The 12,328-nt window shown below is 40.6% G+C and overlaps 1 protein-coding gene across 1 annotated transcript in view; it reads right to left on the minus strand.

The window, feature by feature from the left end:
• PLAC9 (placenta-specific 9) overlaps window positions 1-2,787 on the minus strand; it is a 10,605-nt gene extending 7,818 nt beyond the window's left edge. The window contains exon 1 of the mRNA XM_009870447.1: window positions 2,730-2,787. Within this exon, the coding sequence (XP_009868749.1) occupies window positions 2,730-2,787 (58 nt within the window). The remainder of the gene's footprint in view (window positions 1-2,729) is intronic.
• Window positions 2,788-12,328: the final 9,541 nt, after the last annotated feature.

Consider the following 12,328-nt stretch of genomic DNA (forward strand, 5'->3'; position numbering starts at 1 on the left):
GGAGTTTGATATTAACATTTCCTTTACACATCGAGGTTGTAAAGTCCCTAAAACTTTATAAATTCCTCTTAACTAAATATAACAAACAAGGAGGTTTACAGATATACAAAAATTTTTAAAATCTACTTTACAGATATATAAAATCTGTAAAGAGGCTCAATTCTGTACTGAATCCCTACCTACAGGTGTCTCTAGTTTTGAGAAACACACCTATATCTTTCCTTTACACATCGAGGTTGTAAAGTCCCTAAAACTTTATAAATTCCTCTTAACTAAATATAACAAACAAGGAGGTTTACAGATATACAAAAATTTTTAAAATCTACTTTACAGATATATAAAATCTGTAAAGAGGCTCAATTCTGTACTGAATCCCTACCTACAGGTGTCTCTAGTTTTGAGAAACACACCTATATCTGGGTACGCTTTGTTGTGACAAACTTTCTTTCTCCTTCCTCCTTGGAGCAGAGAAATGAGTGCACAGACTGCAGTCTGTACATTGAAGACAATAATGCTAAAGGTTTCTATAAGGACTGAAATTATCAGTAGTATGGGGTATGGGTTAAACCACTACTAGTTTGTAAGTAGAGAAATATGACTTCAAGTCTGGTTTAAGACAGGACATCTCTCAAATTTCTTTATGCATTTAATTCTGCAATGTAGTAGTTTAATCTCCTGGAGGCAAAATGCTGTTCTGTGAGAATGCAATCGGTCAATTTTGGGCAGAAATAGGCTGTTCTGAAGGGATTTTTTTCTCTTCTAGTCAATGGTCTAGCTTGTAGATCTTCTCAGCTTTCATATTGCACATGGATATCAGAGGATCTGAAATATTCTAAGTCATATTACGTTATCTAAATGATGATGAAAACCACTGGTTTACTTTAACTTGTAGTTAAACCCAAAGTAAATTTAACAGATCACGCCACAGTGTGGAGTATTGAGCAGCAATGTCTCCAGGGGAGCTCTATTTTGCCTCCCTGGCAGCGTGCTCAGCCTTGGGGTCGCTCAGGCAGCCGGAGGGTATCAGTGGGAGCAGCCCGCTTGCCAGGTACTGGTTTTCCTGAGATCTCCAGATCCCCTCTCTGCCATGCATAACCATGCAGCAAAGGCTTCGCTGCTGGGGCATTGCAGCCCTCAAAGCAGTTTGCCCAGATGTTTTTTTAAGAATGAGAATGCGTTTAAATGGGGTGAGTATTGGATGCTCCAGTGCCCCAGCCTACATTGTACTTGGCAGAGCACCCCACAAACAAACCCAGCGACAACAGCAAAGAAGCAGCTGCTAGGCAGGAGTACACCGCAGCATCCAGAAGGGCTCCCGCGCCAGTCTCTTCTCCTCTGGAGCTGTTTGAAGGCTGAGCTCTATGAATATGAAGTTGTTCAATTAACATCTGAATGTAACCATAAATTCTACTTTTAGCCAACTCCAAACCATTTTTAAGAGGAATCCAGGGGGCTTGGAAGGGATGATCTGTATGGGAATCATAAGTTAGACTCACCAACTCAAGGGCAGCAAAGGGAAAGTGGGGATGGATTTTCTTAAGCCTGTCAGCCAGCCAGGGTACTCCCTTGGTTGTGACAAACACAAAATTTCCCATCCTACATAAAGTACACCACTAAGACACTGAAAAAGATTCCCTGACTGAGTAGCAACCACTTGTCTTGATACTGGGTACTAGTTCACACTGCGGTTATTATTCAAGTACTATTCTATTTAGCTGCATTTTATCTACATTTGCTAGTTATGTCAGCTTAAAACCATACTTTTGGGGGAATGAACAAAAACATTGCTGAGGTATTGATATTTCAATACATTGCTGATAAGCATTACAAAGCCAGTAGGGTGGAAGGGAGTCAGGACGAGGGGAGTGACTGGGACTTGGGGGCGGAAGGGACTAACAGTTTTTCAGAAAATGTTTCAACTGTAATGGAAACTTACTACCCTGCCATAAAATACAAACATTGTGTGTTGTCAAAAACTAAGAGCAGAGGAAAAATAAAGCTGGGCCTCAGCTAGCAGAAAACACATAATACAAACAGCCTGGGAAGCCAGGTTTGTGGTTACTTGGGGACTATAAAACCTTGAACTAGCCAAGTTGAATAGCTTTCAGTCACACAGTCAGCTAGAGTGTGATTACAGATTATTCCAGCACTAATCTGCTGTCAATGAAAGTAAAATTCAGATGCAAGCTTATCAGATATTCTGTGTTTATCCTTCATACACCCCGAGGCATTTGGAGAAGGCGTTTTGTGCCTCAAAATCTTATGAGTAAGTAATCCAAAGCAGAAGAGAAAAAAATGTAGTGCTGTTACCAGCAGATCTAAATAGAAGGGTTTGAATAAAGGACGAACTTTCTCTATTCATCTTGAACTTTGATAGAACTTCTGAGTGTATTAGTGTGTATGTTAATGAGGCTGCTAGAACAGTAATTATGGAAATGCAAGGCACTGGCTGCAGCACCTCAATGTGGTTTTTAATTTCTGAAAATATGGTGATAGTATCTCCTGTGAAAAGTGAAAATTCTCCTCCAAAGCAACATGTCTCCGGGACAGACTTTAACAGCACAAAACCTGAATTTTTCCTGTTCAAAACAACATTCCCACATAAATTTGGCAGACAGCTGTGTCACCTTCATATAAAATCCATAGAGTGAGCAATTCTTTACCACCCACTCCCACCCCACACTATGGTTAAGCTATAGTTTCTGCTCTGCAAGTTCGGAATCACTTACCTAAAAGATCTTGGTCCTGCAGGGCTAAAATAAATGCCAGTGCCCAAAGGAAAAGCATGGTTTCAGCCTCTGCAAGCTCTACTGCAGTCCTGGTGTAGAGCCCTGCAGCCTCCCTCCCCGGCTTCGCATCGACTCCTCCGTCCAGCCGTTCGTGCGGAGGTTTAGCCAGAGTTAGGAGGAAATATGCCCCGGCTGAGCCAAGATTCTTGAGCTGTTCTGTTCTGCTTCCCTCCCTTTAAAAAACACCCTTCCAGCTCCACGCGAAGTCCAGTTACCCAGGCAAGCTGGCAGTGGTCCAAGCTCCCCAAAGTTATTTTTTTTTACCCTTGTATTTATTTACACAGACTGCAACTGGAATGAGCTTGCAGGGCTTTGAATCCTGTAAATACAGCATGTGGGGCAAGAAAAGGAAGGGAGAAAGGGGGAAGAAGGGGTGGGGTGCTGGATGTTTCTTTCCCTGTGGGATTTCATCTAGGGCAGGGAAAGCAGGAGCACTGGAAAACACGGTATCGCTAGATCTTGTGAGCTTACAGGGTTTTTTCCATTATTCGTTCATTTTGAAGACTGCAGAAGCATCTTTTGGGGCAGTACAACACATGGTGGTGTTATTGGACGTGGCAACTGTCTGCAGTGCTTTGTGCTTGGGCAGTATCATAGGGGTTGTCTCAGCAATTTCCCGTTTGGTGGATTTTTGAAATAGGTTAGACTTGGTAACATCACCTGCAAAAATAGCACTGCCAAGGGTATTCTGACAACGTCTGTGACTTTTTGAGGATCTTAAGTAAGTGTTAATTGTTTGTCTTGAGGGTTCATGGGTGATGACTGGGTAAATGTCAGTCTTTGACCCCACGAGATCAGTGTTCAGTGACTTAAGGTATCTCTTTCCTAGTATTATTCTTCATATTCATTTAAGTTGAGTTACCTTGTTTTCAAACTATTGTGAGTAAAAGATGAAAGGCTGTTAAGGTGTCCCACTTAATCTTAGAGGCTGTTGTCCAGAAAAATAGTGTTCTAACTATTGAAAATAAAAACCTCTGAACTAGAACAGATTTCCTTAGTCTTTACTTCCTCTAGGAGTCAGAAAATCAGATTATTTGAATAAGATAGCTGAGGATGAGCCTGTAGAAGTGCTGTCATACAGTTCAAAGTATAACCATCCTCATTGACTCCCAAATCAAGTTAGATTCTAAATTCAGTTATAAGGCAAAATAGCCTCACTAATAAAGATTTTGTGATTGGTATTTAACAGGTAACTTTGAGGCATGAGCAAAACAAGGCACAGAACAACCTCAAAATGAAATTGGCTGTGAGAGTTAGAGTGGCACTGTTTTTCTGTGTGTTTTGGCTTAAAGCACTACGTAGCAATACTGCAAGTTTTACAGATTCTTAAGTCTGATCATTCCAGCTGAAAATTTATCATAGAGGTATTTTCCAACCTTAATGAGTCTGATTCTATGAAATTTTAATTTTGTTATAAGTAGATTTTTTAGCAAGGAACTGTGACAGGTAACAGTGAGTCTGCTCTCTTTTATTCTGTGTTTGATTATGAGATGATGGCATGGTAGGCTCTGATTTTTGAAGTGAGACATTATCTGCATGTTGTGTGTGCTTTGGTGAGAGGGCACTGAAGGGCAGAAGAAGAATGCTTATTAATAGTTGGCTGCAGTTTTCTGAATGTGTTTATCCTTTACCTTTGTCCTTTCTTAAGCAGACTCACCTGATGCATTCTCTATATTGCAAAGGGAGCCTGCTTGTGGGTGCTTTTCTGCATGCTCTATGCTGTCCTTTATACCATACTGTTAAAAAACAATGAACATTCATTGAATCAGTTTTCCCTTCAACATGTTATAAAAAAATAATAATGCCATTTCCATTCCAGACTACCTCTGCTGAGGTCACTCACCCCCTTTACAGCACATTTCCTCAAGGTTCCTTCTAAATTGCCCTCGGGCTCCTGGAACAGTTCCGTCTCTCCAAGTCATTTGCTTCTTATTTTTATGTATTGTGTTATGTTTGAATATAGTGAGGTGCTGGTGTGTTAGCCATAGCTGGTCTGTTAAACAAAAGAGTGAGGTTTTCTCCACTGCAGGAAAATGAAGCTAGAAAGAATACTTCTGCCAAGTGAGATTCTGGGTTTCAGTAGGACTACCTGTCCTGAGAATTTTTATGATCTTGGATAATTACTGAAAATGGCTTTTATTATTTATGAATACTCAGAATGAAGCTACAGATGAAGACAACTAGCAACATGAAGTACGAAAAAGTCAGGGTTAAATTGCAAAGCAGATTTTTTAATACAAGACGGAAGATTTGAGAGGAGCTAAAAGAATAAAATACAAACTTGTTTGTCTTCAGAAAAGTTAGTCAATAACTGATTACTGTCAGAGAAAGCATTCTTCAGCACATTCATCCTGGAAATGTCCATATATGAAAATATAATGAGATCATACAGATATAGATTTGCACAAAAGCCAGCTGTTGAGAGGTTCCCAAGATACCAGCAGCCAAAAAAAGCATACCAGTTAACAGGGATGTGAATTTTTGCCAGCAGGGAGTCTGGTGAAAGGGAGAGCAAACATAAGGATTAAGTCTATTTTGGGAGTGGTGTGGGGGTTTTTTTTGTGAAATCTTTCTGTATCTCTTTCTTGGACTAGTTAAATGTTTGGCAGGAGAAATAAATAAGTTTACGGTGATCCCACTGAGTGCATAGGGAGAAGGAACAGAATAAACAAAGGGCATATGTCAGTGGAGGACATATGTGCCATGTGAAAAAGATCATATTGTCATTGGGCATGAAATGCTGCAGAAGGGGCTGACAGAGGGTGTAGCTGAGCATACACTTGGCAAACATTAGAGCGCACTGTACTGCAGTCCCATGGAACTTTAAGTGAGAAAATTAAGTAGAGATTACTGCAGGGAACAAAAATATGTTAGAAAATGCTTGTAGGGAGAGGAAAGTACCTTACACTGAAGAGAAGGAAATGAAAGAGAATAATCTCTTTCCTGGATTTAACGCTGGTGGATGGTGAAATTGCTGCAAGGTTTTGGATGTTCTGCTTACCTGCCCTTGGGAGAAGATTTTTGTCCATTAGGGACTGTGGAGATACGTTAAGCTTTCATCACAAGCTACGACAAGCTACGGCAAGCTACCCATGACCAGAATTTCTTGCTACTTGGAAGCGTTGAACACCTTATGTACAATGAGGCTTGGTTCATGATCCTTTTTGAAGAGGCCAATTGTTTTCATTCTCTTAATTTACTCAGTTTCTGGCTTTTGGGTTGAATTAGTAGTTGGATGGATGTGGAAGCAGAATTTTGTTACCTGGAGAGGCCAATTTCCACAGAGCAGGCACGCAGCTTGTGGACAGCTTCTAGGAGAAGCAGAAGCTTTCTCTGCAGCCAGAACATCTGTTTAGTGAACAGATGAAGGGCCTCTTGCAGTGGTGGTTTCACCAGACTGAAGTAGGCATTGCCATTTAAAGCTCAGCACCACATTGCTGACAGTCCCCCCTGTAGGGCAGCCTCAGTTGATGTTTCAGATCTTGTGGGTTGCAGCCTTCAATGCGTGAACACCTTGAGGTTCTGTGCCTGTGTAATCGCCTCTCCAGATTGTTATATATCAGCTCATACTAGTGGTTATTATCTTGATTTGCAAGGGATATCAAAAAGTTTGAAGCCTTCCTGCTGTTGTCATAATGGCATAATCTTTGACACTGTTAAAAAAACTCCACATGGTTGGTGGTACAAGATAAGGTCAGGATCAGCTCTGTCTCTAATTGTACCCTCCTGGAGAAGTTAACAAACCTATGTGTCATGGAGCAGACAACTCTGATCCAGCCTTCTTCCAAACAATACGTTTTGTACTATGCATGAGCCAACAGTGAGTCAGTGACAGGAATTGACTCTCTTGTGTCATCTTGGTGCCAGCACACAAGGCTGGATTCTGCTTGCTTGAGTTAGGTAAGCATCCCATGTCTGCAGGCTGTTTTGCCTGTGTGGCTTAGCTTCCTGGCCAATCATCTGTAAGGAAACTGAATCAGAAAGCTGAAGGGAAAAGGTGGATCACGTGGAATATTAGTGAATGATGTAGTTTGTTTTGTGTCTTTAACCAGTTGCCAGGTCCTTCCATTTGACAGCTTTCATGCATTTTATGAAGCCTGGCCATGCTTCAGAAACCCTTGTGAAATATGGTAGGTTGTGTGCCTGCCCATGTTAGAGAAAGGAAAACTTTATCCTAACAAAGCTGGATTAACTGTATTCCTGGCTAAATTAGTCACTCAGGAATAGACTTTTGACCCTTGTCTTGTACTGCACACATGGTGATCTGATAATGTGTGTTATATTTTGTATTAGGCTGTGTCCCTTTGCTGTTGTAACTTTACTTCCACCCATTTGAGTCACATAAAAATGTGAAACAGATTTGTGAGTCTACGGCAAATAATACTCTAGAAAATAACACTCATGGGGGAAGTACCTTATTATTCCCAAATTAGAATTACTCAACTAGTGTCTTTAGCAGATCAGTGTTGCAAACCACACCAATTAAATGAGATAATTGCTTGAAACTGGACCAACATTTTCGTTCTATGAAGGAGCAGCTAATATCTGAGCTGTTCATCTATTGAATAGCACCTTGCTGACCACGAGTCGTGACAAAGAGCAGTAAAGCAGAGATCCCTGTCACTGAACATCTGTGCACCTTTCTTCATTAGGCAGTGCATCAGCTGTGTATATTCAAAGTTTTCATATAGGTAATATTTACCATATGAGGGACTTGTGGAGATATCTAATGAAACAGAGAACCAGCTGGAAATAAATCCCATTTTCAATTACTAGTCAGCCTATATTCCTTTCCTCTTAATTACCACAAGGTTATGGACAGATGTGAGAGAAAGAATGACTTGCCAAAGAGAGAGCCAAACTAATCACTCCACTGCCATTCCTCTGAAAATTTACAGTACGTGTATTATTTTACAGCCAATGTAGTAAAAATCCCAGGTTAAGACTCCTTTTAAAATACATGTGTTGGAGGACATATAATACTGTAGCAGGATGGTCAAAGTTTCTTTGTTATTACAGATACCTCACACCTTTAGCTGCAATTTTTCTTCAAGCATGCTTCCGACACATGCTTTTAGGCAGAGACTGAACAAGGCCATGTGTGATTTTTTTCATCCTGTGTCTATATAGTTAATCACATGGTGGATCCTGTCCAACAAGATTCCCCAACAGCACAGCTAGCTATTACTGAGTGGTGCTGGCTTCTCACCTCTTTAGTTCCAGCTACTGAGCTGCACAAAAAGACAGCTTAAATAGTTTCATAATGTCACTACTTAATAGGAGAATTTGTGGTAATTGCCATAGGAAAATTGTATCATTGCGAATGAGAAGTGCTCCTGAAAAAAAAAAATCAATTAAAAGTTGATCCAAGGTGTGAAGACCCTTGTAAGAGTATGAACAAATTAATAGGTTAACAAGATTAGCATGCATTGAAAGCTCTGGAGGCAGGGTATTAATTCAGCTTGTTAGAAAACAGACGTGGACCCTGGATTGTTCTCCTCTACCCCTTATTTTGAAATTTTTTCCAATGAGATCTTTGAAGTATGATCAGTTCCGTGAGTGTCTAGAGGGCTGTCGGTGGTTACACCTGCTATTAGTTTGCTGCATCTACATGGACATTCCAGTTAATGTTAAGGATGAAGGAAATAAGAGTAAGAATTATCACCTTAAACAAAGTCGTTGCCAGGAAATGAGGATAGCATGGATGCTGTTTTTAACACCATGTTTTAGGACATCCTACCTCACTTTAAGTGACCAGTTGTCTCAAAGTTTATTAAAATACCTGCTACAGTACTCTTGTGCAGATGTAGTAAAATGCTGTCACAACTGTTCTTTGATTCAGACCCACCACTGGAACTCATCATAAGAATAACAAAAATAATATTTCCTAATTCAGATATTCATCTATGTAATTTTGTATTCTTATTTCTGTAACTGCTTTCTTTATTTTCCTTCTAGGATATTACTTTTCGCCATCTACACAATAACGAAGGGAAAATTTTCCGTTCCTCAGTGGTGACTAACTGAGGTCTCTTCTAACTGAGAAAAGAGGAAAGAGAAGACTGGAGGATAAAAAACTTGGAAGGGGAATGGAGGATTTATTGCAAGTGTTTCAGGAATAAGAAGCATCAGAAACGAATATAGAGAAGTCATGTGAATTGTCAGGATGCTATAAATAATTCTGAGGTAATCTCTTTTCTTTAAACTGTCAGTAGGAACGTGATTTAAGAGAAACTGATAGGACAAGAGCCTGTGGTTTGAATTTAGAGGAAGAAATTCCACTAGCCCAGGAGCGTTCTGATGGGGTTAGAGGCTGAGATCAGGAAACCAGCACTGGGTGGGACTTGACTGCATTGCTTCCATGGAAAGAGAGCCCAGGACGGGGCAGAGGTGAGGCGAGGTGGCCAGGAGCAGTGCAGCAGAAGGGCAGGGGAAGGAGCGGAGGCAGCAGGCGGGCAAGCATGGGTAAACATCCCCTGGCAGCCAGGGAGGTGATCTATTTCTGTCTGCAGGGCCACCAAATTACCCCAGGAGCTTCTCCATATCCCACCCTGTCTCAGCTCAAGTGGCTTCTTCATTTTGCTGTGCCCACGGTGGCACGGGGCAAAGCCGAGCGCCGGGCTGGGTACAGCCCAGGTGAGCTGATCCCCAGCACAGCGTGAACTGCAACTGAGAGTTCAATGTTTTAATTAGACACAGCAGGAGGGAGGGAAGAGGATTTAGATCAATGAGAGTCTAGGCCGAAGTAACAGACCCTGAACTGTTACATACTTGACCTTCAGCTTGCTTAGGCTGGTGGGGAGGCAGAGGAGTTCACATGAGTACTGGTGCCGAGAGGGGCTGGTGCAGGGCACCCTGGTTAAGCATTTGTGTATTATTTACATCAGGAGAAACTGTCATCTGTTCCTCGCTGCTTTTGGATATCTAAGCAGTGACATGTCGAGCATCTTCAACAGCTTTTTAAGTCTCTGAAAGCATCATGTAGTAGTTACCTACACACTGTGGTAAATCAGAATCCCTTTGAAATTCTGTTAAAAAAAACCAAAACAACAAACTAATTGTATTTCAGCTCATGTTCACTTGCCGTTTGAATGCTTGGTGGTCTGTTTTAGTGAAAATAAAGTTAATGATTATAGCAGTACTTCAGAATTACGTGGTGCCACTGTGCTGTTCTAATGCCGCCTGAAATAGCAGAAGGTGAAGCTATCGATCACAGTTGCTGTGCTCTGCCCAGACAAACTAATACGTCTCTTCAGGGATTTGCTGTGTGGGCTTCAGCCAGGGCACCTTTCCTTTAATGTCCATACAGCCACGTGACCAGTGCCTTAGACTCAGAAGGACGAAAAGCCTGGAGTCAGAGATAACATAAGGCATCTTGTGTTACCCCTTTAAAGGTATCTATACAGTCTTTGCTAATTAACATAATTTTGTGAGGTGCATTTGAATAGATTATTGTATACTCCTATGCATTTGCAATGCTTATTTACTACCTTTACACGTGTTAAAAAAGTTGTCCTACAACTTGAAGTTGGAATAAGCAGGATGGAGAATGATAGGATAGTTCAGGTTGGAAGGCGCCTTTAAGGATCATCTAGTGCAACCGAGCTAAATATCTCAGCAGTGAAAAATATCTTTCTGGTTCTTACCAGTTTAGTCTCAGTAGTAGAGGGTAACTTTTTTGTAACAGCAAAGCATAAACTTTGTACTGGAGTTGCCATTTTTTGCTTGGATGTTGAAATGTATTGGTTCAACATCTTAGAATTAGACATTAGACATGGATTTAAATACTATTTTGAAGACATCATTTCTGGACCTATAATGTAAACTTTTGCTCTTTTTCTTGAGAAATATCTCATCCTTTCCGCACAAGGTTTACCTGATAAGCAGACGCAGTCTGTCCCTTGCAGCAGCTTTACACAAGGCAGGCTCAGGCTTCCCCCTGGCCTCTTGTGCCAGCAGATAGGTTCTTTGAATCAATGCCCATCATTTCTCAGCCACTACAGAATATAGCTTGAGGAAGCTAGATCTGTTTCCACTGATTGCAATCTACCGTGTCAGTCTTTTCTCAGCTCCCCAAGGATAACAACTGGGAGCAAGGCATTTCACTGCTGTGGGACAGCTGCTATCTGATACAGGAATACTGGGTGCTTTATAAATATTTATTTATGCAGGAACTGAGAAGTGAAATCAGTATGCTAAATTAGAAGTAGATGTGAAGCTTTTTGATGTCTATTCCTTCTTTTATTATATTTTTTAAAAATTGGCAATTCTTTTTGAATTTTCTATATTTATTTATCCATACTGATTACTATTATAGTGGTTTACCACCATATTTGCATCAATACATTGCATAATCCTAAATTATCGTTTTGGTTTTCTGTGTTGCTACAGTCTGGACAATTTTTTTTGTTTTTCTTGGCTTTATTGCAGACTGTCTCCACCCTCTTTCCTTCTGCAACTGATCAAATTCTGCAAAGAATTTTCCACTTTGGGTAGACTATCACTTCCCACCCATGCTGTTCTCACTGAGGTTGGAAATGCTATTAATTTTATTTAGTGAAGGGAAAAAACTTGGCTAACCCTTCAAAACTATCTTTCAAGCCCTGTAATTCAGTGAAGTTTTTATTTACAGTGGTAATAGCTATTTCTCCCAGTGCTGTCCAAACTGAGTTTTCTCTGGTTGCAAGACAATGAAGCACTGTTTTCCATTTTCATGGCAAAATGGTCTGATTTTATTTTTCAGTTTGGGAAATAAACAACATAACCTTGTTTAGAAGCTTTTCTAGGAAAAGAAACAGCCATCGCTTTCCACATTATGCTATCTTTTAATGGCTTTTGTAGCAGGGACTGAGAGACAAAGGCAGGTAGGCATATACACCCTGGTGAGTGTAAAACCACTGTTCTGAGACTTGGATTTTTCATTTCTTTCCAATCCTAATACTTGATCTTACACACTAGCACATAAGTTCTGAATTTTGGTTCTGTCCCTTGATTAAAGCCTTGCTTGTTTTTTGGACTTAAAATTACTTAAGTACAGGATAATAATATTTTATGATGATGCAGATAAAAACACATCACAGGAATTGCCGTTTCAGTTGTATACAGTGGTTTTACTGAGGTCTCAGGTATGCCTAAAGCTGTGTGGGTAAGAATGATGATGTCCTTGCACAAACACAACAAGTGTGAGTGGTGACTGCATGGAAGCTGTAAATGAAAACTTCGGAAAGCTACGCGGCACTGAGGTGCTGGCTTTCTTCCCTTAGAACCCACCAAAGAGCAGCTGCGAGGAGGTAAGAAATTCTAGATTTGAAAAGAAATGTGATCTGGGGAAGACCTGTAACTTTCCATCATCCTTTACTCTTCTGTGGCTGTTGTGTTGTGTTTCACTTGACTGGTTTGAAAGTGGTTATATAAAATTATTCCAGATCATGGTTTAAGAGAAGCAGGGAAATGGTTATTTGAAGAGTCTGGCATATCTGGAAGTTAGATAATGGGTCTCCAATTAGGCTATAATTCACAGAATCATAGAATGGTTAAGG

Source organism: Apaloderma vittatum, unplaced genomic scaffold (genome assembly GCF_000703405.1).
Source record: "Apaloderma vittatum isolate BGI_N311 unplaced genomic scaffold, ASM70340v1 scaffold17170, whole genome shotgun sequence".
NCBI classification, from domain to species: Eukaryota; Metazoa; Chordata; class Aves; order Trogoniformes; family Trogonidae; genus Apaloderma; species Apaloderma vittatum.